The sequence below is a fragment of the Chanodichthys erythropterus genome, chromosome 18 (genome assembly GCF_024489055.1).
Source record: "Chanodichthys erythropterus isolate Z2021 chromosome 18, ASM2448905v1, whole genome shotgun sequence".
Lineage (NCBI taxonomy): Eukaryota > Metazoa > Chordata > Actinopteri > Cypriniformes > Xenocyprididae > Chanodichthys > Chanodichthys erythropterus.
The window spans coordinates 7,115,860-7,141,480 of NC_090238.1; the positions used below are offsets into that span (position 1 = coordinate 7,115,860).

Genomic DNA, 25,621 nt, shown 5'->3' on the forward strand with positions numbered 1-25,621 from the left:
TTCAGCACAGCTCAATGTGTTGTGTGTTTGAGCACGATCCCTCCTGATTATTTTGAGGTCTGTCTGCCTCACGCAGCTGCTGCGTTCGTCCTGACAGCAACTCGGCTCAGCTCTGCTCCACTCACTCCCTCACTGCTCCTGCTGGTAAGTGTTTCCTCACGTCTCCTCCTGAACTTTACCTAATGTCTCATGCACTGTCACTGTCATAGTTTTTAATGTGAATTGGTTTGACTGGATGTTTGATTGCCATACTGTTAAAGAAAATATATTTCAACGTGTTCAGCATGAAAAGCATGTTTTAGTGTAACAGAACATGGTTTTAGGCTGAATTTCTGAGCTAAGGTCTTGTGTGTGTCGAATCTTTGAAAATATCAGTGCAAGAGGAATGGAAAATACATTGCAATGCATGAAGGTTCAGTGTAGGTCAACTGGGATGCAAAAAACAAAAACAAACAAACAAAAAAAACAGTGGAATATAAAATTGATTATTTTAAATATATGTTTTTTTTATTCAATGTGCAATGAAATTTTACAACATATAATTTGACAATTCATGAACATTGACATGCTGGAGAATAAGCAGACAAGTTGACCATATTAAGGGTCTCTTGAAATAGACTTCAGGCCATGAACAGGTGCCATGTGCTTGTGAAATCAGGGGGAGTTATCAGCCGGGACAGAGCGGCTAAATTTAACCAGATGAACAGGGGAAACAGACAGTCACTCTGTAGCTCAGGGGGTAAACAACTCCAAACAAATCTTTAGAATAAGTAAGAATTAAATCAATTCAAAGCAATTCCCCTCATGAGCTCTAATGTGTCCACTTTTATGTGATTCTTTAAGAATCACATAAAATTATATATATATATATATATATATATATATATATATATATATATATATATATATATATATATATATAAAATGATCTATCTCTCTCTATATATATATATATTTATTAAGGCTTTAGTTTTAAAGTTTAAAGTGTTTAGTTTTAAATAGTTTATGAATAGTGATACATTCAGGGAAATTCAACCTTAAAATTCAACCTAAAAACTACTCTAAGTACTATTTATTTTATGAATCAAAATAGACATTTTTACCCCAAAAAGTATTAAAAAGTTCAATTTCTATAATTAATTTAAAAATATATTTCTTTGTATTTATTAATCAAAGTAGACTAACTTATGTGTTTTTCTTCAAAAACGTAAAAATCTTTACCATCCCATTAAACAATATCAGTAACACTTTACAGTAAGGTATCATTTGTTAACATTAGTTAACTAACATGAACTAACAATGAGCAATATATTCTTTTTACAGCATTTATCCACCTTTGTTAATGTTAGTTCACAGTACATTAATTAACATATACAACTTAAAAATGTATTAGTAAATGAGATTAACATTAGATAAGTTGCTGTAATATATAATAATAACTCTAATCATAGTAATAAATGCTGTAGACGTGTTGGTCGTTGTAAGTTCATGTTAACATAATATCAAAACTTGTGATACAACATAAGATGAAACATAGTTTGAAGAACTTTCATTTTGCATTATTTAGTACTTGTTATACTGTTAATAACATTTGATCTGAAGCAAAACCTTGTAAAATGGCTCCACTGTTCAATCTAGAAGCGACAAATTCATCCCATCTTTCACTGACTCTGCCTATCTCAATAGCAGAATATAATCAGGATGGAGAGCTGTTCCCAACCTACAAATGAAGACACCAAGGCTGATGTGACCCATGACCTCACTGAGGATCTGGGTCAGCAGCTGGAGGACATTATCAACACCTACCAGGTGAACGAACAGCCAGGTGAGCCTGAGGATGTTGAGGAAGAAGCTGTTCCAGGCAAAGCTAAAGAGCATAAAATGGAGAAGAAGATGCTTAAAGGCCTTGGTGAGTCACATGCAAGATATTTAACACTATTTGAATCAATGGCAATGTGATTAGTGATAAATTGAAACAAGTATTTCCTCTTTTTGCTTATTTTTTCCCCACTTCGCTCAATCAAACTGTGTGAATTGTAAATTGTGTCAATAATCACAGGGAAGGAAGCCATGCTGCTCATGCAGAGCCTAAATAAACTGGGAACGCCTGAGCAGAAACTAGAAGCTCTCATCAAAAAACATGCAGAACTGGTGAGTACAATCATCAGCAATGTTCTGCATTTGAAACATAAAAACAAAACAAAACAAAACAAAAAAACAATCAAAACCCTGTACTCTCAATGTTGTATGCTGGAGTGCTGCTTAACTATAGGGTAGAGTAAAAATCCACATATGCATTTGGAAAAATCAGCCCCTCTTTTAGTTCATTTTTGTGCCTTTGTGAAACCATTTTGAGAATATTAAATGGTTAGTTCACCCAAAAATGAAAATTCTGTCATTAATTACTCACCCTCATGTTGTTCCACAGCCGTAAGACCTTTGTTCATCTTTGGAACACAAATTAAGATATTTTTCATAAAAACCCATTGCCAGCAAGACACTTTCAATGTCCAGAAAGCTACTAAAGACGTATTTAAAACAGTTGACTACAGTGGTTCAACCTTAATGTTATGAAGTGACGAGAATACTTTTTGTGCAAAAAAAAAAAAGAAGAAAAAAAAAAAGACTTTATTTAACAATATCTAATGGTGGGTGATTTCAAAATACTGCTTCATGAAGCTTCGAAGCTTATGAATCTTTTGTTTTGAATCAGTGGTTCGGAGCGCATATCAAACTGCCACTGTAGTCACATACACTGTTTTAAATATGTCTTTATAGCTTTCTGGGCATTGAAAGTGTTAATTGTCTTGCTGTCAATGCAGGCCTCACTGAGCCATTGGATTTTATGAAAAATATCTTAATTTGTGTTCAAAAAGGTCTTACAGCTGTGGAACAACATGAGGGTAAGTAATTAATGACAGAATTTTTGGGTGAACTATCCCTTTAAGAAACAAACAGAATTTACATCCTTGTATAAAATATCAATCGTTTATTTCAATAATATTATTTAGTTTTATTTAGGGTCTTTTATTGTACATTTCCAATATTTCATCTTGAATGAATGAATGAATGAATGAAAGAATTTTCTATTTTTTTCAGCTTGTTATATTTTTCTATATGCAGTTTTTATATTTCTGTAAACAAAAGAGATCATAACCTCATTATGTGTGCAAATACCCTGCAGCTGGAGGAGCATCGCTCGGACCAGAAACAGCTGAAGGTCCTGCAGAAGAAACTTCTTCAGGTCCTAAAGGAGAAAGATCAGCTTCAGAGTGAACACAGCCGAGCTGTTCTGGCCCGCAGTAAACTAGAAGGCCTGTGCAGGGAGCTGCAAAGACACAATAAGACGTTAAAGGTGCCAATATCATCTCAGCTCATGGATATGATTGTGTGAAAATGTCTTACTATAAACACCCATATCTACTAATGAGCACAAATCAAAACCTGCTCATCAATAATAAAAAGACAAAAGGTTTAACATCAAGAGCTATCAATGAAAATATAAGCATTTATAATATTGTCTGTTAATATTTGTTAATTTACCTGGGCTAACATGAACTAACAATGAACATTTCTATTAAATATCTAGTTCAGTCATGAAACTCTAGAGCAGTGTTTCCCAAACTTTTTTTCTGGGGACCCACATTTTAAATTCGATAAATTCTTGTGACCCAATAAACATTAGGCCCATATAGTTCATATATCACAAAGAGAATTTATGCATTAGCAAAATATGTATGACCATTTTTAAGGTCAGTTAAGCTTCCACTTAACTATTTAAAAGAGATACAGATATTTGACAAAGCACAATTATTTTTTATTTACCTGTTGTTGAAAAAAAGTAAAATGCAGAGGTGAAATGAGAAAGGAAGAGTTGATAGGGCATCTCATTGTTTTCATATTCTCATTATTACAGTGTCAAGCTGGCCTCCCTCTGGGACGGTATTTTGGCTGTTGGCAGTGTTAGCCTGGTCTTTAGCTGTTTTTTTCTTCTTAATTAGCTAAGCATCCATTTTTATGTCTGGTTGCCGAGTGCAGAGCGCAGCTAAAGAACAATAAATAAATAAATAAATAAATAAACGGAAGAAAACGATGATCTCCCTCGTGCGGTTAATTCTTGAACTACACATATAGCGGGCGAGAGCCGTGAGGGAACGGCGCGAGTGTTAATGAGCTTCACCTGGGAGGCGCACCGGCCTTGAGTCCCTCACGGAGGAGCTCCGGGAGCATAAAAGGAGGAGCGACTACAGTGAAGGATGAGAGAGGGCCAGGCCTGGACTTAACGTTATGTTTTATTATGTTTGTGTGGCCGGCAGACGTCCGCGAGGGTCTGCCGGCATTACTTTCGTTTTGTTCTTTGTTTATTTTGGTATTAAAGTTATGTTGAACGTTCGCCGGTTCCCGCCTCCTTCTTCCCGTATCTACGAACTGTGTTACAAGCACACTGAAAAATAGTGCTCGACTTGGCGACCCATACAAAATCTCCCGCGACCCACTTGTGGGTCGGGACCCCGCCTTTGGGAATGACTGCTCTAGAGGGTGCAGGCTGTGCAATCTGCAAGCAATCACCAGTGTTGGGGAAAGTTACTTTTAAAAGTAATGCATTACAGTATTACTCCATAAAAAACTAAACTAATGGTGTTACTTTTTATGGAAAGTAATATGTTAAATTACTTTTGCATTACTTTTTCTCATCTGGGCTAGGCTGTTTGTTTGTCTTTATGAAAAAAAGTTCTATTTTTGGTAAATGTTAAGGCCCTTTCAATCCAAAAGTGAAATGAATAAGCCTCAGGCTGAAGGAAATGCAAATTCATGCCTGTACAGTAGAGAGAGCAGTTCAAACAAGAATAGAATACCCATCATGTTTACACAGGACAGGAGAGGTGTCAGTCAATAAATGGGAAATGTCTTTGGCTGATCCTGCAGCCAATGAGATTGCTTGCTCAACATTTAAATAGTCTGGTTCATTGTTTGTTGTAAGCTATTGTTCTTCTGAAACCCTCTACCTTCCCCAGCTCCACCTGCCATGATCTGCTGCGGGATTTATGTATGTCTAATTATGCAGTAGCATATCTTACATAGAACGAGCAAGAGGGAGATTTGAAGAAAGACTGTAGAAAAAGAGATGTCTGAGAGACATTCCAAAAGAGAAAAGCTCATAAGAATATCACTGGAAAATGAAGGGTTATAATCAGGAAAGAGCTTTAGGACCCGCTTTAATATTAGAAAAGCTTTCCAGTGCTGGAGAGAGCTAAGCGGGAAGGCCTGAAAACAGAAGCAGAGGATGCTTTGTTTGCACTCCATACGTGAGTAACACTGAGTGTCGTTGAATGTCTGGAGCTGCTTTGCTATTGGTGACTAACAACAAACTCTTGTTTGGGCCAGAGCACCGATGGTGTGAGGACCCTATTGTAATTGCTCAGTCCATTCTTCTTCATCTCCGAAATGAATTGCATTTCTGAGGGCCTAAACATGTTCGAAAGCTCATTAAACTTTGCACACGCATCAGAAGTGGTGAAAATTTACACCTGATATGGGTTTCAGAATTAGGTGTGGCAAAATGGCTCGATAGCGCCACCTACAAAATTTCAATTAAGCTCCCTTCACGCTACGTTTCACATACAGGTATGAAATTCGGCAGACACATTTAACAGCCCAACAGTCCCTGGGTGCAAAATCTGAAAACCCAACAGGAAGTGAGATATTCTGAGTTGTCTCTGCAAAATTTTTGCAGTTTTTGCCATTTCCAGACGTTGTACTTTAACTAACTCCTCCTAGAGCTTTAATCAGATCAACATCATATTTGGTCAGTCTAATCTAAAGGCCTTTGTGACATTAAATTCCAAAGATCTTTACTTTTCACTTAAGGGCTTGTCTGTGACAAAGTTTGATGTTTCGCCATGAAACAGGAAGTTGTTGTAACTTTTGCATACAGTGTCTGAACTGCCCCAAACTTCACATGTGTGATAAGAGTCCTGACCTAAAGACATCTCTATGCCAATATTCAGTTAGTCATAGCGCCACCTGCTGACAACAGGAAATGGCATGGTTTACACAATAATTCACTCCCAGAAACACATTTAAATATGCCATGAAGTACCAGACATACTAGAAACATGTTAAATCATGCAACACTTGGCTAAGTGCTAATGTATGCGATTTACGCCGCGAAACAGGAAGTTGTTGTAACTCAGGCATACAATGTTCGATCTGCTCCACACTTCATGTTTGATAATAGTCCTGGCCTGAAGACATCTACTTGGCAATATTCAGTAATAGTCAAAGCACCACCTGCTGGCAGCAACTGTGGTGCATCAAAATGACTTTGCCATATTTCTCCTCTAGTTATCTGCTTAAATGAATATCGCCCACTGTTCAGTTTTCCTAAGGCCACCGGGTGGCAGTAAGCCCGGGTGCAAGGGCCCTTTCATCACTGCTTGCATTCATTTTGTTGTTCATTCATAATCTTCGCTTTATTTTTCGTGAAGCATTATTTTGTTGCACTTCTGTTAAGATAAATAGACATCCATACTAGCATTGCGTGTGTTATGGATACCAGCTAGTGAGAGTTGTGCAGGGTGATGCAGGAGAGCGGCTGATGGCTGCTAGAGAATGTGGTGTTGTTTATCGTTTAGCATCCTTGTTAGTTCACTTTCCTCACAATGCCAGCTATCGTGGTTCGAGACCGATTTGGAGCAGGGCGGTTAGGATTGGAGGGTCAATTTGGAGCTGGAGCAATGAAGAGAGGGGTGTGTTTGTTTTAGTTGATTTCAAATATCAACAATGTTCAGCAACTACTTTGAGAAATAACTTACTGCACCTTTAACATTGCCATATTCAATATGCTAAAACTATTCCAAGAGTTGTCATGATTGAACTAATGTTAACAAAGATTATTTGCTAATAGCAAATTTATTGCTGCTCATTGTTAATGTTAGTTAACTAACATTAAATAATGGGACCTAACTAATGGGGAAGTTATATTTAAAGTTATATTTCTTAGATTTTAAACATTCTTTACAATAAACAATGTTTTAGTGTTAATAAACACTGAAAAGGCAAACTATACAAAATCCCAGTAAAAGGGTTTATATTTCAAGATCGCCCCCTACTGACAGACATAACAAAACCTAAGATAACTAATGTCATTAGCGTATAACAGATTTTTTTACTAGAGCTATAAGTTGACACAACTCATATCTACTTCTGTCTTATGACGTATTTGGTGCAGGAAGAAACTCTACAGAGGTGTCGTGAAGATGATCTCAAGAGGAAGGAAATCACTACACATTTCCAGAGCACACTGACGGACATCCAGGCCCAGATCGAGGAACACAGCAGTCGCAACAACAAACTGTGCCAGGAGAACAGTGACCTGGCTGAGAAACTCAAGGACCTCATATCAAAATATGACCAGCGAGAGGCGGTATGGAAAAACATCACTTTGGTTTGAGCTGAGATCCTATCATTTCAATCAGTGTTATTTTGCTTTCATTGAGATACTGTTATAGTTATAATTAAGGATAATTGGGATAATTTTTCATTTTACTTTTGTTCTGTTTTTGTCATTTAAAAAAAATGGTTAAAAAGTTTTTAATTTATTTAAATTTTAGTTTTATTTATTTTTGTACATCAAGTTAAACAGCAGATTTTCATGACATCACTGCAGACTTCAGCTTCTCATCAAATCTTCTGTCCAATCAAATGCTCTCTAGAATCTGAAGTCCCGCCCCCTCATACACTATAAACAGATGCTGAAGCTGCAGCCGGTCATTTGGTCACACGTTTATTAGTTTCTATATGGTGAATGGCATATAGTGCACTATACAGAGGATAGGGAATGATTCAGACAGTCTAAATATGCTTTCCATTGATGCAAATGAAGTCCGTTTTTTGCGTTAGTGTCACGGGAACCACCGCAGCGTGAGCAACAATCTGCTCCGGTCCATAGACGATAGACATATCCCGCCCTGCCTACCTGTTTTGTTGGAAATTACGTCAACACAGTGAATAAAGCTGTGCGTTCCAAGGCACTTCAGTGGGCTTTTAAAATAAGTTTAATTAGATTTAATTTCAATTTATGTTTATTTTATTTCAAGTAATTGAAACTTGAATGAAATGAACAGGTTTTAGTTAACTATAATAACCCTGATTTGAATAAAGTGTTTCAAACCTAGTCCTTAAAGGGATAGTTCACCCAAAAATGAAAATTTGATGTTTATCTGCTTACCCCCAGTGCATCCAAGATGTAGGTGACTTTGTTTCTTCAGTCGAACGCAAATTATGATTTTTAACTGCAACCGCTGCCGTCTGTCATACAAATAATAGCAGTGATTGGGAACTTCAACTATAACAGTAAATAAAACTTGCTTAGACAAATCCAAATTAAACCCTGCGGCTCGTGACGACACATTAATGTCTTAAGACACAAAACGATCGGTTTGTGCAAGAAACCGAACATTATTTATATAATTTTTACCTCTAATACACCACTATGTCCAACTTCGTTCAGCTTCCTGTTAGTGAGGTCAAAAAATGCGTTGTGATGACGGAAGTGATGTCTCGCCCATATACTTTAATGTATTAGAGGTAAAAAAAATACTGTTCGGTTTCTCACACAAACCGATCGTTTCGTGTCTTAGGACATCAATGTGTCGTCACGAGCCGCAGGGTTTCATTTGGATTTGTCTATGGAAGTTTTTTCGACTCTTATTGTTCAAGTTCCCAATCACTGCTATTATTTGACTGACAGACGGCAGCGGTTGCAGTTAAAAATCATAATTTGCGTTCGACTGAAGAAAAAAAGTCCTCTACATCTTGGATGCCCTGGGGGTAAGCAGATAAACGTCAAATTTTCATTTTTGGGTGAACTATCCCTTTAAGTAGAATGTGCATAGAAGTATATAAGAATTGAAGAATAATTGAATAATCATGTTTTTGGCCTTAATGCAGAATCTTGAAAAAGTATTCAAGCACAGAGACCTGCAGCAGAAATTACTGGAGACAAAACTTAAACAGGCCAACATGATGCTCAAAGATGCTGAGGAGAAACACAAGCTGGAGAAGGAGCATGTGAGTAAAATATCTAAAGAAAAAATGCATTGCATAAATGATCTTGCATTTATTACTCTAATTTATCTTGCTAGCCCAGAGAAATATAAACCATGAGTTTTCACCATTGTGCTTTTAAGCAATGCACTTAACTCCTGAACTTTTTTTTTTCTTTTTTTCTGGGACTATTCAATTACTTCCGATCTATCTGTATTCTCCAGTTACTGAAGCAGGCTGCAGAGGCCAAAATACAGGTTAAACTTCTGAAAGGACAAGAGATTGACATGAAGGCCCAGGTAAATTTACATAAAATATTACACATCTTTAGTTTTTTTTTTTTTTTCTCTAATCATATTTGTTCACAAAATAACACTTTTTTTCTGTTAGCTTGCTGTATATTCTGAGAAGTTTGATGAATTCCAAGGAACAGTATCTAAGAGCAATGGTGTATATGCCAGCTTCAAACAGGACATGGATAAGGTGTGTATCGCTGACACATTTCTAGTCACTTTATAGTGGTTAAGTCATTGAGTAATGTACTGTACCACTGTGTTGGTATAAGAAGAACATTGTTTGACCCCATGTTCTGTATTTGTAAAAACAATAATATTGTAGAAATATCACAATTGACTGTTAATCAATAATCAAATGATGAATATATAATCAAAACCCAATATACAGATATTATTGAAGCTTGCACTTTTCAGAAATGTGGTTAAGTCCAAAATGGCTAACTTTTCAAATATGTTGTCTGGTAAAATACAGTCATTTCACATAAAATGCATCAATGTTAAATATGTTTTTGAGCTATTAAAAGGGGCTTGGGGTCTCTCAGTTTAAGCCAGGGTATTGTTAACTAAAACTATTAAAAACTTTTTTGTTAATTGAAATAAATCTAAAAAATTAAATGAAAAACTTATATTAGAAATGTTGCATTCGCACAGATACACATTTAAGTTGAAGCAATAAAATCTAAAATGGAACTAAAACTAGCACCTTAAATAAAAATAAACAGCAATATAGTAATAGTAAAGTAATATACAGTATATTAAATAGTAATAATTAAAAAACAATAAAATGACAAATGCACATAACAAAATTACTAAAAACTTAAAATAAATTTAAAATGAAAACTGAACATAAAAATCAGACAACCAATCAGATTTGAGGGAAAAGTATAACGTTTTTTGGTGCTTCTACATCAGTGTTATTCACCTATCATTTCCCTCTGATTTTAAAGCGGGGGGGGGGGTATCACATACAGTTTCCGCCAATCTCATGTTAATCTTGAATAAATATGCAGTACAAAGGGAACAAAAGCGTTCGTGTTGTTTACATTATATGCACTTACGCGCCGATTGCCAACAAAACATAGACATCTGATGCAGCTTTGCTCACCACCCGCGATCTGCAAATCGAACCGGGACTTGTTTACAAAGTATTCATCACAGAAATCCCGGGAACAAACAAACATACGTGCACTACTCCATTGCTGCCTCGGAAAAAAAACTTCATCCTCTGTTCCCTTAACGCTGGGTTCTTTGGGAAGCTGAAAAAGGTAATCTTTCCCTCACAACCAAAAACACACTCCTTCAGTTACAGGAGCTGCATCTCATTTCAGAGGCTGAATCCTCCGGAGGTCGCATTTGAAGGCTGTATACGTCTGCAAGGATGTCATATTTAAGAAGAGTAACCATAATAAAATTGACTGATATTCATTGTGGGGTGTAAAATACTGTAATTTCTTTCTTACATTGCAATGTAATGGTTATTTTTCTTAAATGATGATGTATGCAGCCTTCAAATGGTGCAGCCCCTGAATTGGGACACAGCCGTTGTTGGAAAATCTCTCAGCTTCCGTATCCCGAACGAAACGCGTTGATGGGCGTTCTCTTGCTCTGGGTGATATGTGTGCACGCTTAACAAGGAATTCCGCTCTCTTTTGACGTCATACAGGCCATACTTGAAAAATACTCTCAGAAACCTGTCCCGAAACGGGAAGTAGTCATTTGACACAGAAATACTCCATCATACGTCCAACACGTGTTTTGAAACTTTGTCCATGTTTAGCATGAGAATCCAACTCTTCAACAGTGTAAATAAGTCAGAATGCATGAAACAGCATTACACCCCCCTTTAAGGATAACTCATGGGTAGGGTTACTGTAGGTTTGTTGTTCCAGGATCAACAAAATATGTTGATATGGCAAAAGCAGCTTGCTGTCTGTCTTATGTAGGCCTACATGGTAAGATGTTGATTTATTTTACAGATGGCAAAGAAGATGAAAAAGTTGGAGAAGGAAGCAATGGGCTGGAAATCACGTTTTGATGGCTGCAATAAAGCTCTTCTTGATATGGTTGCAGATGTAAGTTACTCAGTTCATACAGAACAGCAACATTGTAGAATGCAGCAAACCATATCTGTACAGTTAATGTTTGCAACTAAACAAGTAGCTGTAATATGAGATTCAAGAGAATGAATCTCGACACAGTGTTTAAGTAATGCTGAACTTTATAGTAGATGTGGAGTAATATGATCAAGATTTTCTCATGCAGAAAGCACTGAAGGAGAAAGAGTTCGAACTCTTCACCTTGAAGACCAAGAAACTGGAGAATCTCTGTAGAGCGCTTCAAGACGAGAGGAAAACACTGTTTCAGAAGCTCCATGGGTCCCAACAGGCCGGAGCCGACGATGCAGCGGCTGCTGCGTCTGTCACTACCGAGAAAGATACAGAAGCAACAGAGGAAGTTGCAGTAACTAAAGAGGAAGTGGCAGTCTCAACAGAAGTGGTCAGCCAAGATCTAGACACTCCTATTGATCCAATCTGTGAGTCTCCCGCAGATGCGACACCGCTGACCAAAGAGCTTGTCAACCTGAAGGCTGAGAAAGCTCGGCTACAGGAGCTCGCGGCAGCGTTCACCATTTGCCGCCACATGTCGCCAGAGCCTTGTGAAGACTTGAATAGCTGTGCTGAGAGTGCAGACGCCACTCACTGTGAGGAACAGGTCGAGGAGGAGCTCAACTTCACAGAGGAGATGCAACCCCTCACAGACACACTGTCTGAAGAACATCAAGAGCTCAGAGACAAAGACATGCAGTCGGTTGATTAGACAGACTAATCTGAATGTCAATTTGCCACACATTTACAAATAAAGTTTATACTACATCTTAATGCATCATGCTTGTGAGTCAATGTTTGAACTATTACATCATACTTGCATGTAGTATTATGTATTTCAAGACATTATAAGAGACTTGATGTTAGACAAACAACCCAGAACTTGTGAAATGGTGATAAACAGTGCATACATTTGGAGAAACTGCTGCAACATTTTGGAGAGTACAGATACAGAGAGGATAATCACATTTTCCTATACTAAATCATTATTGGCTCTTTATTATCTCTCTCACTCTCGGCTTGTTCCCTTTTTTATCAGGTGTCACCACAGTTGAATAATCCACACAGCAGATTTGGCATGTTTTACGTTGACGTATGCCCTTCTTGCTGCAACCACTCACTTCAGACACTTTTGACATATATTTAATTATTGAAAATAAAACCTACTACCTTGTGCATTTCCATATAATTTTATTCATATTTTTTGTGAGACTGTCCTTCAAGTTTAAAATGTAGCAGATGAGAACCCTGCGGATAAACACTGGTGAGTAAAATTAGAAACGCATGTGAAATACAGATTATGTTACAAAGTTCAAAGTTCATATTTGGGCCAAAGTAAACTGACCTTATCAATAATATCAAAATAATTGATCATTGACAGGGATGTTTTGTTTTTTAATAAAAATCTGAAAAGTGCTATACTCAGCATGTTTTAGAGTGTGGATGACTTTTTAGAGTGTGGATGACTTACATTCAGAAAATACCTAAAATTGACAACAAAATGACAAACATTCTATAGATGAATTTATCTTTGTTCACTGTTTTCGTGTCTAAAGAAAGATGAACTTTGTGAGAATCATGTCAGGATTTGATTTTACAGCAGTTATGCAAAGAATTCAGGCTATTCAGTGTAATTATTGTGGGTGTTGTTCTTTATTGTGAAACTGCAAACAAGTACTTTGTTTAACTTGATTTACAAAATTCCTGAGTTGAGTCATTTGATGCCACGTGGCAGAGCATAAATTGTGTATGGATAAGCATATTGAACCATGTAAGATCTACCTTTTTGGGTATACGGTATATTGAATCGTTATAGCTTTAAATAGTGGACATGGTGTATAGGTTTCCTTAGATTAGATGCTGTTTGAATATTATAATAAACCAGAAAATAATTAACAGATCCAAGAAATACTTTATTCTAATGTTAGGCTACATGTGCACTTGTCACTTTATAATTTCACACTCAATGAGTTTTGTTAAAAAACCTAATAATTAACCAAAAAATAATATGCCTTTAATCAACCAAACAGTTTGTTTTTTCAAAGAAAGGAAACTTTTTTTATTGTTTAAAAGTGGTAAATTTGGTCTAAAAAGTGGTCACGGTATTACGAAGCCCCAAATGGGACATGGTGGTAAAATAAATATGAGTGAAAGAAAAATATATGAGCTGGAGGAAAAATTATTTGTCAGTGCTTTTGCGTACTCTTGCAAATATTTTGTGTTCCTGAGAAATTTTGCTTTCACTCGCAAAAACTTTTGCGTTCTGCCGAGAAACTGTGCGCTTGCAAAGAGCTCAAAAGGTTTCGCGAGTAAACGCAAAGTTTCTCAGGGGAAAGCAAAGATTTTGCGAGCGATCAAAAAGTTTCTTGGGGGAACGCAAAACACTTGAGAGTGAACGCAAAAGCATTGACAAATAATTTTTCCTGCCATCTCTTTTTTCACCACCATGTCTCTTTTTAGGGGGCTCCGCACTAATTCAAAATAGTCTTAATAGTTTATATGTGTAATTTTTTAGAGCGCAATCTTGGGACATGTGGTCTTCACCTCAACAGACGGTGGAATAGAATTGGGATAGAAATCATGTTCATAGATGTGATTATTAATGTTACTGTAGTATGAAGCAGAGCAGGGCCGAGTGTTGTGGGAGCTGAACGAGGCCGCTGGAGCAATTGCGCAACACACGCCTCACGAGCAGCAGAACTTTTATTCGGTTGTTAAGTCTGATGTCACGCGTCACTTCCAGGTCCAAACGCTCTATCTCATACCACAAGAAAAACAACAAACGGTGCTAATGTACACACACAGTGTGGTGTAATACTACAAAAACATTATAATTGTAACCTTTATCTCCATACCAAAATTCCAGATGGCCAGACAGTGATTCATCTTTTATAAATCGTTAAAATATTAATGTCTGTGACACTGTGAGCACAGACACTGTTGTGTAGACTGCAAGTATTTAAAATGTTTAACTTTTTAAAATGTTTGATGTTTAATATGAATAAATAGTGCTCATAAACGGCCGTCGATGGCATTTGCAAGTGAAACGAGTTGAAGCTTGGACCCAGAAACGGCGTCACAATTTAACAAGCGGATTATTATGACACAGCCGCCAGCGCCGCTTCCGCTTTTCCGGTCATGAGATAATATCAAGTGTGTTGAAAATGATGTTATAACGTTACTCTGTGCATTCGCTCGGCAGCTGCTGTGAGACACTTTTTGTTACACAGTGCAGTAAGATAGATCGATTTTAGAATATCATATTAAATATTGGATGTCTTGTGTTGATGAATGGCATGGAATTAATTTTAAAACGTATGGTATGATGGAGAAAATTATGTATTACTGTTACTAAAAACAAAGCTGCATCTGATTACGCTATATTAGCTATTTGACAAAATAGTGTTTTTCTCCGAGACATGGTGAAGCATGGTAAATCGAAAAAAAGACTAACTTGTTGAGCTATAACAATTCTTTTTCGGTCTATAAATATATCAAAACAGATGTTCCCTTGTATTAGCCTAACCCTTAAATGCATACATCGGGTCTTTAGTGACTCTGTACGTCATTCACTACCCTCTTCCTCGTTCATTTTTTAAAGTTAGACATCAACCTTCTTGGTAATCCTCAATAAATTCATTATAAAGAATAGCTACAAGAAAAAAATCATAAAATTATAAAAGAATGCCGATTTTTGTATTATTTTTTTGTAAAAATTGTCGCAAACGAGGTGTGTATGAATGTAACCTACGTATATTTTTTTTTCTGCACAATAATGGAATCTTAGATGACGGATTAAGTGCAATTCACCTTTATTCCACAAGGTGGCAATGTCTGATACACAATGCTGAAGTGACAACTCATTCAGACAAAAAACCGAAATAATATAATATATATATATATATATATATATATATATATATATATATATATATATATATATATATATATATAATAAGAAGAAGAAAAACATGAAATGGCTCAGCGATTTACTGCAGAGCAAGTAGCTATACACGCATCAAATATAACTGTAACTGTTACTGGATGGATCTGGTGAAGCTGTTAGCGATCGAAATATTGATTTTGAAGATTATATAGTTTTGAGAATACGTTCGCGAATGGGCTCATATTCGTGACTTCAAACATAAAACTATTATTTGCTGAATTTACTGGGAAATGAGCTCTGACGAGGACAGTGATGATGGCATAAAACATCTGCTCAAACAGAGCCCTTTCAAGCTCCAAAAGGTAACAAAATATGATTTATTTTATTCTTTTTTAATTGTTACTCTAATATCAGAGGAGTTTTACAATATCGCAACAGGTAGAGATCCTTCCGTGTTAGATATAGATCCGGGTCGATAAAGACCAGAATATGTAAGAATGATTGGCAAAACAGTCATGCATTTAAGGGTTAAAACGTGTAATATATTAAACCGTCTTTGGTGTTCCGTTTCTACAAAATAAAACCAGAAACCGAAGGTAACACGGGTATGATGCAATTGACAGGCGACTCCTCACACGTCCCGGAGCCTGGGTTAAAGCGGAACTCAGTAAGATTTGCGAAGCTCCCCCTACAGGTTCCTTCAGTGAATCACACTGTCGTAAATACTCCAAGCGCAGCTCTACAATGACTACAACGCTCACCAGCGCAGTAGTTTTATACAGTACAAGAAATCTCGATGGAGGTGGGTAATTTTCTAAATTGTGTTATATAGTCATAATATATAAATTGCTTTTGAATAACCGTAAAGCATTTTCTCACCTTCGCGTGAACGTGAACATGAGGCGAGATTGTTTCGGGTCGGCTCAGCTCAACTTGCAAGTGCTGTTTTTTGGCATAGACGTGCCAGAGGGGGTTAGTGCATGCCTCAAACACACCACAACAAGTCAATTAACCATCGTAAGGACTTAGAAAACTATTTATGAAGGTAAAAAAAGTTACTTAGTTCTGCTTTAAAATTGCAATTTTCTCACGATTTACAAATAGTTGGAAACATTTGGGATATTGTACTCAAGTGAACAAAATATATAACAATGGCCTAGTGGTTTTTGGATATTTTACTAAAAATAGTAGCTACATATTGCACCTTTAAGTCTTTTGCGATACAGAATTCATATGCGTCAAGGCAAGCTATGGTTGCAGACATGCCAGCCAATCCGATGATAGTAAACTCACACGCGCAAAGTGACTGACAGGCAGCGAGCGTTCTTCTGATTGGTTAAAAAAACGCGGGCCGCTGCTGTAACTTGTATGAGACAGCTGATTTCTCGTGACACGATATCTGTCATGAAAAGGCACATTTGATTCATAGCGTTAATTATATCGCTTATCGCTCATCTTTCTTTAACAGTTTCTGACTGTTTTTTTCCTCACATGACGTGAAGGTACTTTGATCAGGTTCTTTCATAACTCCACCTTCGCAGCACTAAAGCTCATGCGTGACTCACTCTGTAGTATCTGCGGTAAACCACACCAAACGTCCAAACTTTAAGTGTCAACAACAGCCTGCATGATAAAGTAAGGATTAGAAAGAGACCTTTTCCACCCTTGTAAACATGTCTAATTTTGATGAACTTCTGCAACATGCTGGTGATTTCGGGTTGTATCAGAAGAGAATCTCTCTTTTAGGTTCTTTGCCTATTTTGCCGCTCGCATTTGTGCTAATAGGAGTTGTATTCTTAGGATATACGCCAGATCACTGGTGTAAAAGTTCGGGTCTCCAGGATGAATGTGGTTTCTCTGAAGAGCAGGTGCGGGATCTAACAATTCCTCGCACTGGCCCACGCAGTGCCTTTAGTAAATGTGTAAAGTTTGACGCGCGTTGGAACGAGAGCGCGCTCACCTGTAATGTCTCCGTCGACCGGTTCATTTTTACCAACAGCACTAATCTTTCCTCCTGTAATGATGGTTGGACCTTTTATGAGAACCGGACCACCATTGTAACAGAGGTAAGAATAAATATTGTGCCGGCTCTGCTTCAGAATTGACTCAAAACTGAAGTGAAAATAACAAATCATTAACATGCATCTGCTTGCTTTGGATTTGCATGTTTTAAAATGTAACTGATCAATGTTTAAACTTGAACACAGCTCCTTAGTAACATTTCTAAATATAGATGGATGTCTTTAGATATGTGCAGTGGTGGCATGTATATACTTGCATGTGCGTTTACAATTGGTTTTGCAGAAAGAGCATTCTTTATGGTACATTTACCCTAATCTGAATGTTGTCCTCATGTATCCTAGTTTTCATTGGTTTGTGAAGATTCCTGGCTTGCAGATCTGAATCAGGCAACCTTAGCTGGAGGGTTCTTTATAGGTGCCCTCGTGACTGGATACCTAGCTGACAGGTTTGATCAAATGCTTGTTAAATATTTCAACAAGCCTCAAAAATTGCATTATCTTTAATGGCATCGATGCATGTCAGATTTGAGGTAAAGGTGTTTAAATATTTGTTTACAGGTTTGGAAGAAAATCATGTTTTATTGCATCTATATTTGGCCTTGGAGTCTCTGGAATATGTATTATTTTTTCACCTTATTACCCTCTGCTCCTCTTCTTCCGATTTTTGCAAGGTTTTTTCGCCAAAGGAGCATGGACTGCCACATATGTTTTAAGTGAGTACTTTTTATGTGCCTATTGAAAACATAAATTAACATCAGATGAGATCTCTAAACCAAGAGTTAAATAAAAACAATTTGGTCATTTAAAAAGATAGTTGAAGAGCAATCACTTTTCTTAAATGACATTGTACTTTGTGTGTAACTTCACTGATATGTTTATTAAAGGCAGTTTTGAAGTTTAGCAGACATCATGCACTCAAGCTTTAATACTGCAGACTTGTTATCTTGATATATTTTCCTTTTTGAAAACAGTTATCGAATTTTTTGGATCAAACAACAGGAAATTTGTCTCCGTTATGTCCCGTACTCTGTACTCATTGGGTTTGGTGCTTCTTCCTGCTCTTGCGTATTACATTCCTTCATGGAAAAACCTACAGCTGGCCATGACCCTACCAACATTCATCTTTCTGGTCTATCACTGGTATTTGCTTGCAATGGAATGATAACATATTTATGAATGATTCTTAATCACATTTGAAATGAGGGTTCTCTTTATTAATTCTACAAGTTATTGGTATTCCATCATATATCATTTACTGAATTTGGCAAACATTGATGTTGTCACAGGGTTATTCCAGAGTCTCCCAGATGGTTACTGTCACAAAGGAAGACAAAAGAAGCTGTAAATATTATTGAAAGCATTGCCAAGTGCAATAAAAGATCCCTTCCTGAAGACTTCCAAGAGGTAATTTGAAAGACTATTTATCACCCTCATAGTTCTAGTACAGTATATCCAAAGTTTATGCAAAAAATGTGCAATTGATGTTCAATTATGTATTTTATCCTTCTCACGCTGTCATAGGAAAATGCATGCAAAATGTAATTTTAAATTAGTTAAATTAGTAGTATTTGTTTTTTATCAAAATTCATCAACACCAAAATCTGATACTAAACAAACCTTAAAACCTAATTATGACACATGCAATCTGCTTTCACCATTTAATAGGAAATCATTCCAACATGACTCTAGAATTGAATATTGCATTATGTTCTGGTATAGAACAAGTCAGAGTCTCTATAGTCACCATCTTTATTACATTACCTAGAATTTCCCTTTTGCTTTTTGTTTGATTTCACATCAGAGATTAGTGCTCGTTGTGTCTGAGTAATATGTCTCAAATAAGTAATTCTACACCATGCTGCTATGTATTAAACAAGAACTATTTTGTATTCATTTGATTAGATGGATCTTCTGATAGAAAAACAAGAAGAAATCATGCACCCTTCATTTAAAGATTTATTTAAGACTCCTAAAATGAGGAAGCACACCCTCATCTTGATATACGCATGGTGAGCTGTGTCCTTGAATACACATTTTTATGCTATTGTTTAACAATGTCAAATTATTTAAACCAGCAAAACATTTCTGTATTAGAACAAGTGCACTATATACTGTAGTGTGATGTTTACAGATTTTGTTGCATCCTCTTCCTAAAGGTTTACTGGTGCAGTGGTGTTCCAGGGTTTAGTGTTACGTTTAGGAATCACAGGGGATAATGTTTTCCTGGATTTTCTCATCTCAGCTCTGGTGGAGCTTCCAACTGGAATTATATTTTATTTCTTAGTTGACCGAATTGGCAGACGTCCCCTCATGGCTACAGTCAATTTTATTGGAGGTGCTGCTTGTTTGGCTGTACCATTTATTTCACCAAGTAAGCTACACCACCAGAAACGCTTTGGCAGATTATTTTATTGTGTTATTTCAAAACATGACTCTTAAGTCTGGTGTTCACAGTGTACAATATTCTATTTTTCAAGATATTTCCTGGCTCAAAAGAACCATTGCAATTATAGGAAGACTGGCTGTTGCCATTGGGAATGAGACTGTGAATTTTGCCAACACAGAAATGTATCCAACACCGCTCAGGTTTGGATTATTTATCAGTCGTTATTAGTCAGTGAAAGCAGTAAGTGTTTTAATGCTGTTGTTAATGGTTAATTAAAGACAAATATTTGTGTTTTGGAATATTGTCTCATGACTATCATTGGTTGGCATACTGCTATTTTACAAATTTCTCAAAATCCTTTAACAGAGACCAAATTTTTAAACAACTTCCCCTAGTTGATCTTTCTAGCTGCATGCACTAAATTTTGCAGTGTCAATCAGTTGCTTTATCTTATATACTGTAAGTGACCACAGGTTTTTCAATTAAATATCCCCCAAAACCCATTGACCCTATCAATACCAGAGCAATCACTCAGAACAGCTATAGCAATAGCATACTGTAACGTGGTCAGTAGATACGGGAAGAAGGAGGTGGGAACCGGCGAACATTCAACAAAACTTTAATTCAAAATAAACAAAGAACAAAACGAAAGTAATGCCGGCAGACCCTCGCGGACGTCTGCCGGCCACACAAACATAATAAACCATAAAATAAAGTCCAGGCCTTTATTTTAAGAAAAAGAAAAAGAAAGAAAGAAAAAAAAAAATTCTTGGTCCGGTTCCCCGACACACTGCCGCTTGGTCCTCAGCCTGCCGAGAGGCTCTTCTTCGCGGTGCCATGCGGTGGCACTGGACGCTCGGTGGACGGCCCGATCCTCGACCGCCTCCTGGCGGCCGGCGATGTCTCCTCCGACTGAGGGCAGCCGGCAGCGAGTCCCCCGTTCCCTGCTCCTCCCCTTTATGGCGGACGGCAGCAGGCTCCGGCCCACGGCGAACGGCGGCGACTCCTCCGCTCCCTCTTGGACGGCATCCACCCCACCTCGTCCCAGGGGCACGGCCTCGAGCTCTCCGTCCCACCTTTCTCTAGGCTCCAGTACCACCGCTTCGGGCAGCCTCTCGCGGTCTTCACTTCCGCGCTGCCCGAACTCCGCAGCACCGCGATCCCCCTCAGCAGCGAGGGCTCTCCGACAGCATGTCCCTCCTTCCTCCCGGGTTTCGGCACCAATGTAACGTGGTCAGTAGATACGGGAAGAAGGAGGCGGGAACCAGCGAACATTCAACAAAACTTTAATTCAAAATAAACAAAGAACAAAACGAAAGTAATGCCGGCAGACCCTCGCGGACGTCTGCCGGCCACACAAACATAATAAACCATAAAATAAAGTCCAGGCCTGGTCCTCTCTCGTCCTCCACGGTAGTCGCTCCTCCTTTTATGCTCCCGGAGCTCCTCCGTGAGGGACTCAAGACCGGTGCGCCTCCCAGGTGAAGCTCATTAACACTCGCGCCACCGGCCTCGCGCCATTCCCTCACGGCTCTCGCCCGCCCTGGTCGCCACACATACCAATCACACACAGGACATTAGCAACCACATAGAAATTCATAAATGATATCAAATGTAATGCTTATATAACCTTCAAACTTTAAATCACTCTTCAAAATGCCGGAGTATGCAAACTACATGAGTATTATACACTATCAAATTGTCTGAAACTTTCAGTTGAAGCTTTAAAATCCAGAGTTTTTTGGGTTGAATTTTCCTTTTCTAGATTGAGTATTTGTTTAAATACACATTCAATATGTTCTCTGTTTTGTTAGTAATTTACATATTTTTGTTACCTATTTTACAGAAACTTGGGTGTATCTGTGTGCTCTTCAGCTAGTGACATTGGGGCAGTTGTTGCTCCATTTATTCTGTACAGATTAGCTAGTATTTGGCAAGAACTTCCCCTGTTTGTCTACGGTAAGAAGACTTTCAATTGCATAAATGAAAATGCAAGTAATTCCCTTGTTTATTATCAGCTATCACATTTTTCTCCATCACCACACAGGGGCCATGTCTGTTCTGTACAGTGGACTAGTGATGCTTTTACCAGAAATGAAAGGTGTAGATCTCCCAGAAACTGTGGATGATGTGGAAAATATGAGTAGGTAAGTCAAGTTTTCTGTTTTCAGTTCACTTATAATAGGCCAGTTATTAGTTTATCCTGTTAATAATGTCATATTTTCTTTATCAGGCGCAAACAAAAGGAAAAAGATGGTGGTCAGTTTCCTGAAATAAGCATTGTTCCGATGAAAGCTATTGAGAGAACACCCCAGAAGTGATTTCAATCACAAAAAGATCTGTGTGTAATAACATGTTTAACACTGTAATATTACCATAATGTTATATATGCAATATGCATACAAGAGAAATTCTGGGTCATATGAAGTCCCCCTGTAGTCAATAATTTTATCCCTTTATAATAATTTTATCCCACTTTAATCACCAAAATTACACATTTAAAAGTTTTTTTTTCCTGTAAAAAAAAGTCTTCATGCCTTAAAATAGCTTGAATGTAACTCTACGCCTTGTCTCATTTAGTATACATAGTTCAATGAATATGCAAATTAGATCCGTCTCCACTTGCTCAACGCAGCACAATGGCATCACTCTTTACAACATCAGACACATAACAGTAATTAATAGGATTAGCCTTTTGCTTGACTATGCTAAAAATGTGTTGTTAATGTTACCGCCATGTCAGTCAGACAGCTGCCTTCTTACAATCAGTATCCTCACAAACACTTTGAACAGTGGAGAAAGGCATATAGTTCATAATAACTAGCAACTAGTTTGCTGTTAATGATATGCTAAAACCTGCTGGCTCGTTGACGTGATTGGTTACAATGTAGATTGTGACGTCACAGACACCAGTGATTTCAAACCGCGTGATTCAAACTGTGTCTTTTTTTTCATTGCAGTTTTAAGGAGAAAATACTCAGCAATGGTATTGACATGGCTTGCCTTAAAGCTTATTAACACCACATAGACATATAAACAACATTAAAAACTTGATTTTCACAACAAAGGGTCTTTAAGCTGTTTTATATTCATGCTCAATTCACATCCAGTCATCCATGAAATTCGCTTTTAATGAAGAGATGCTTTCAGAGACTGTAAGTTTTAAGACAATAGTTTGTTAATTAACAAGAGATGGCAAATTCTCTTGCATCATGTTATACATTAGTCTGAACAAAATGTAAATACAATGCATTAATCTTTGGGGCATGTTCAGCAACACCCAATCTAGTCATTCTAGTTCTGCAGTGCTATACAGATTTTGTAATTAGTTTTTCAATGAATTTCAGTTTATTAAGTGTATTGGCCAAAAAAAAAAAAAAAAAGAGTTAGTTTTCAATCTATTAGGCACTAAAAATAGAGCAGTTTCTTCTCTAAATTAAGCTTGAATGGCCCTCTCTGTTTTGTACATCAGTGTTACTGTAGCTCTATACATTAGGGCATCATGGGAAATGGGGTTAGCCTTTCAACCACAGTGTGTTAATAGGACAAACAAACCTGAACAATCAACCATCAGTCTGAGTGTTAAACAAGTTGGGGAAAAAAATCAGTGCCAGGCATTTGACGTGAAAATAGTGCGAAGGTTAGTAAAAAAATATAAACTGTTAAAAAAATCATTACTTCACAACAATCTAAGCTTGTCAAGCTATGAAGCAAAAGCGAAGAAATGCTCTTGATTAAGGTCATGGCGCTAAGACTTCAGGAGAACATTCAACAGTGGAATTCAAAACGACTCAGCCTGTTTGAGATCACTGAACCTGATGAGGTGAACACTTTTTAAAGATTGCACTTCCTCAAATAAGTTTTGTATTGTTACAACTGCTATTATACTTTCAAACTGTTCTGAGTGGAAACATTGTACGAGCCCAGTTGAAATAATAAAGGATTTAGCTGCTGAACTGATGTTGTACTGTATTCCTTTCTTAATTTGTCCTTATTAACTTCATAACACCTTCACAACACCATAAGAGCTAGAACAGATTAATAAACAATATTGGAATTTTTAATTCACATTCATATAAATGAAAACAATTGACTATATAGCAACAAATTACAAAATTAATGCTAACGTTTATCATAACATAAAATTACTCATCAAGCAAATACATATCATAAAGACAACATGCGCTTTATATGTGTGTGTGTACAGGTGCTGTTGCCTGGAAAATCCAGCCTCACCGCTGTACCAGCGGATGAGTCTGGTCGCCATTGAATCAATTAAATTTTTAGGGTGGAGCAAATCCGAGCAAACAGGAATCGGAGTAAACCAATCAGAGAAGGGCGAATATGACGTTAGCAAAGCGACAAGAGAGTCAACAGCGAAAAGCAAATAATGTGTTTTTGGTCATTTAAAACTGAATTCACGGCTGAATAGAACAAACTCTCGGGTCTCACGTGCGTAATCTTTGGTGATATTGAAGGGACTTTCGCCGCACTAGAGTGACGCTGTTTGTGTCACTGAAATAAACAAATCTGATTACATGGTACGGTTTGGAGTTGACTCAAGGTGCGATGGAGGGCGGACTAACCAGACTGATATATCTTGTAGAAGATATATCAGCGCGGACCATTTCGGCGGGTGACATCGGAGTGCCGTAGGCCTAAGGGTGTGTTTGTAGAGCATACGACTCCTTGTGCTTTTGGATCGTTCTCGCGGAGCTTTGATGTCATGCGCCGATCACTCTGCGGGAAGCCGATGCATCTCGAACAAGCTTGGTGTGTTTGTGTTTGGTGCTGCAGCGCTAGCTTTGCTGTGAAATATGAGAAGTATACAGTGACGTATGACCTGGCTCTGTGCTGGCTCTCTAGCCTGTGGAAAGGCAAACCAGTTCATAGAAGGCTCATCAGTTGAACCAACTCAGAACTGGCACTAGCACTTTAATTTTGATGATTATAACTGACAACTAAGGAAATTCAGTATCTCAGAAATCTTGGCCAACTGAAAAGTATGAGCATGTACAGTACTCAATACTTAGTTGGGGTTCCTTTTGCCTGAATTACTGCAGCAATGCGACGTGGCATGGAGTCGATCAGTCTGTGGCACTGCTCAGGTGTTATGAGAGTGGCCTTCAGTTCTTCTGCATTGTTGGGTCTGGCATATTGTATCTTCCTCTTCACAATACCCCATAGATTTTCTATGGCATTAAGGTCAGGCGAGTTTGCTGGCCAAATAAGAACAGGGATACCATGGTCCTTAAACCAGGTACTGGTCGCTTTGGCACTGTGTGCAGGTGCCAAGTCCTGTTGGAAAATGAAATCTGCATCTCCATAAAGTTGGTCAGCAGCAGGAAGCTTGAAGTGCTCTAAAACTTCCTGATATACAGCTGCATTGACCTTGGACCTCAGAAAACACAGTGGACCAACACCAGCAGATGACATGGCACCCCAAACCATCACTGAATGTGGAAACATTACACTGGACCTCTTCCTCCAGAATCTGGGACCCTGAAATGCAAAGTTTTTATCAGAGAACATAACTTTGGACCACTTAGCAGCAGTCCAGTCCCTTCCCTTCGCCTCTCTATTAATGTGCTTGGGACTTAATTTTCCATAGGGACCCCAAGTGTCAGTATTTTGACATCACGTTGAAGTGACTGACAGATAGGGAACGTCTCAGTTAATATTGTAACCACCGTTCCCTGATGGAGGGAACCAGACATGGTTTCCCTCCTGCCACAATGTTGAACTGAAATGGCCAGGACATACTTGGCTCCTCAGCACAATCCTGAAGGAGTGGTTGGGTGCTCCCTTTTTATACCCATTTGTCCAGGGGAGTGGCACATGCAGATTCCAGTTCCAGATGCCAGTTCTCATTGGCCTTT

At 37.8% G+C, this 25,621-nt stretch overlaps 2 protein-coding genes across 5 annotated transcripts; both read left to right on the forward strand.

Annotated features, from left to right (window-relative positions):
- Nucleotides 1-41: 41 nt before the first annotated feature.
- On the forward strand, nt 42-12,217 carry txlnbb (taxilin beta b). Of its 3 annotated transcripts, none has more exons than XM_067367549.1 (10): nt 42-144; nt 1,687-1,909; nt 2,060-2,151; nt 3,185-3,355; nt 7,232-7,426; nt 8,953-9,072; nt 9,273-9,347; nt 9,439-9,531; nt 11,321-11,416; nt 11,607-12,217. In XM_067367549.1, the coding sequence occupies exons 2-10, from the start codon at nt 1,702-1,704 to the stop codon at nt 12,159-12,161; spliced, it is 1,605 nt and encodes a 534-aa protein (XP_067223650.1). In that variant the 5' UTR covers nt 42-144; nt 1,687-1,701; the 3' UTR covers nt 12,162-12,217. The 3 variants fall into 3 exon arrangements, with proteins under 3 accessions (XP_067223650.1, XP_067223651.1, XP_067223652.1); XM_067367550.1 differs by having other exon boundaries at nt 47-144; nt 1,690-1,909; XM_067367551.1 differs by lacking the exon at nt 42-144 and adding an exon at nt 750-770 and having other exon boundaries at nt 1,690-1,909.
- Nucleotides 12,218-16,688: 4,471 nt separating this feature from the next.
- Nucleotides 16,689-23,688, forward strand: LOC137006224 (solute carrier family 22 member 3-like). Of its 2 annotated transcripts, none has more exons than XM_067366836.1 (11): nt 16,689-17,401; nt 17,699-17,802; nt 17,915-18,069; nt 18,328-18,496; nt 18,643-18,760; nt 19,259-19,365; nt 19,513-19,727; nt 19,834-19,942; nt 21,589-21,701; nt 21,790-21,889; nt 21,976-23,688. In XM_067366836.1, exons 1-11 carry the CDS (start codon nt 17,009-17,011, stop codon nt 22,061-22,063), a joined length of 1,671 nt encoding a protein of 556 aa, XP_067222937.1. In that variant the 5' UTR covers nt 16,689-17,008; the 3' UTR covers nt 22,064-23,688. The 2 variants fall into 2 exon arrangements, with proteins under 2 accessions (XP_067222937.1, XP_067222938.1); XM_067366837.1 differs by having other exon boundaries at nt 21,790-21,885.
- The last annotated feature ends 1,933 nt before the right edge of the window (nt 23,689-25,621 follow it).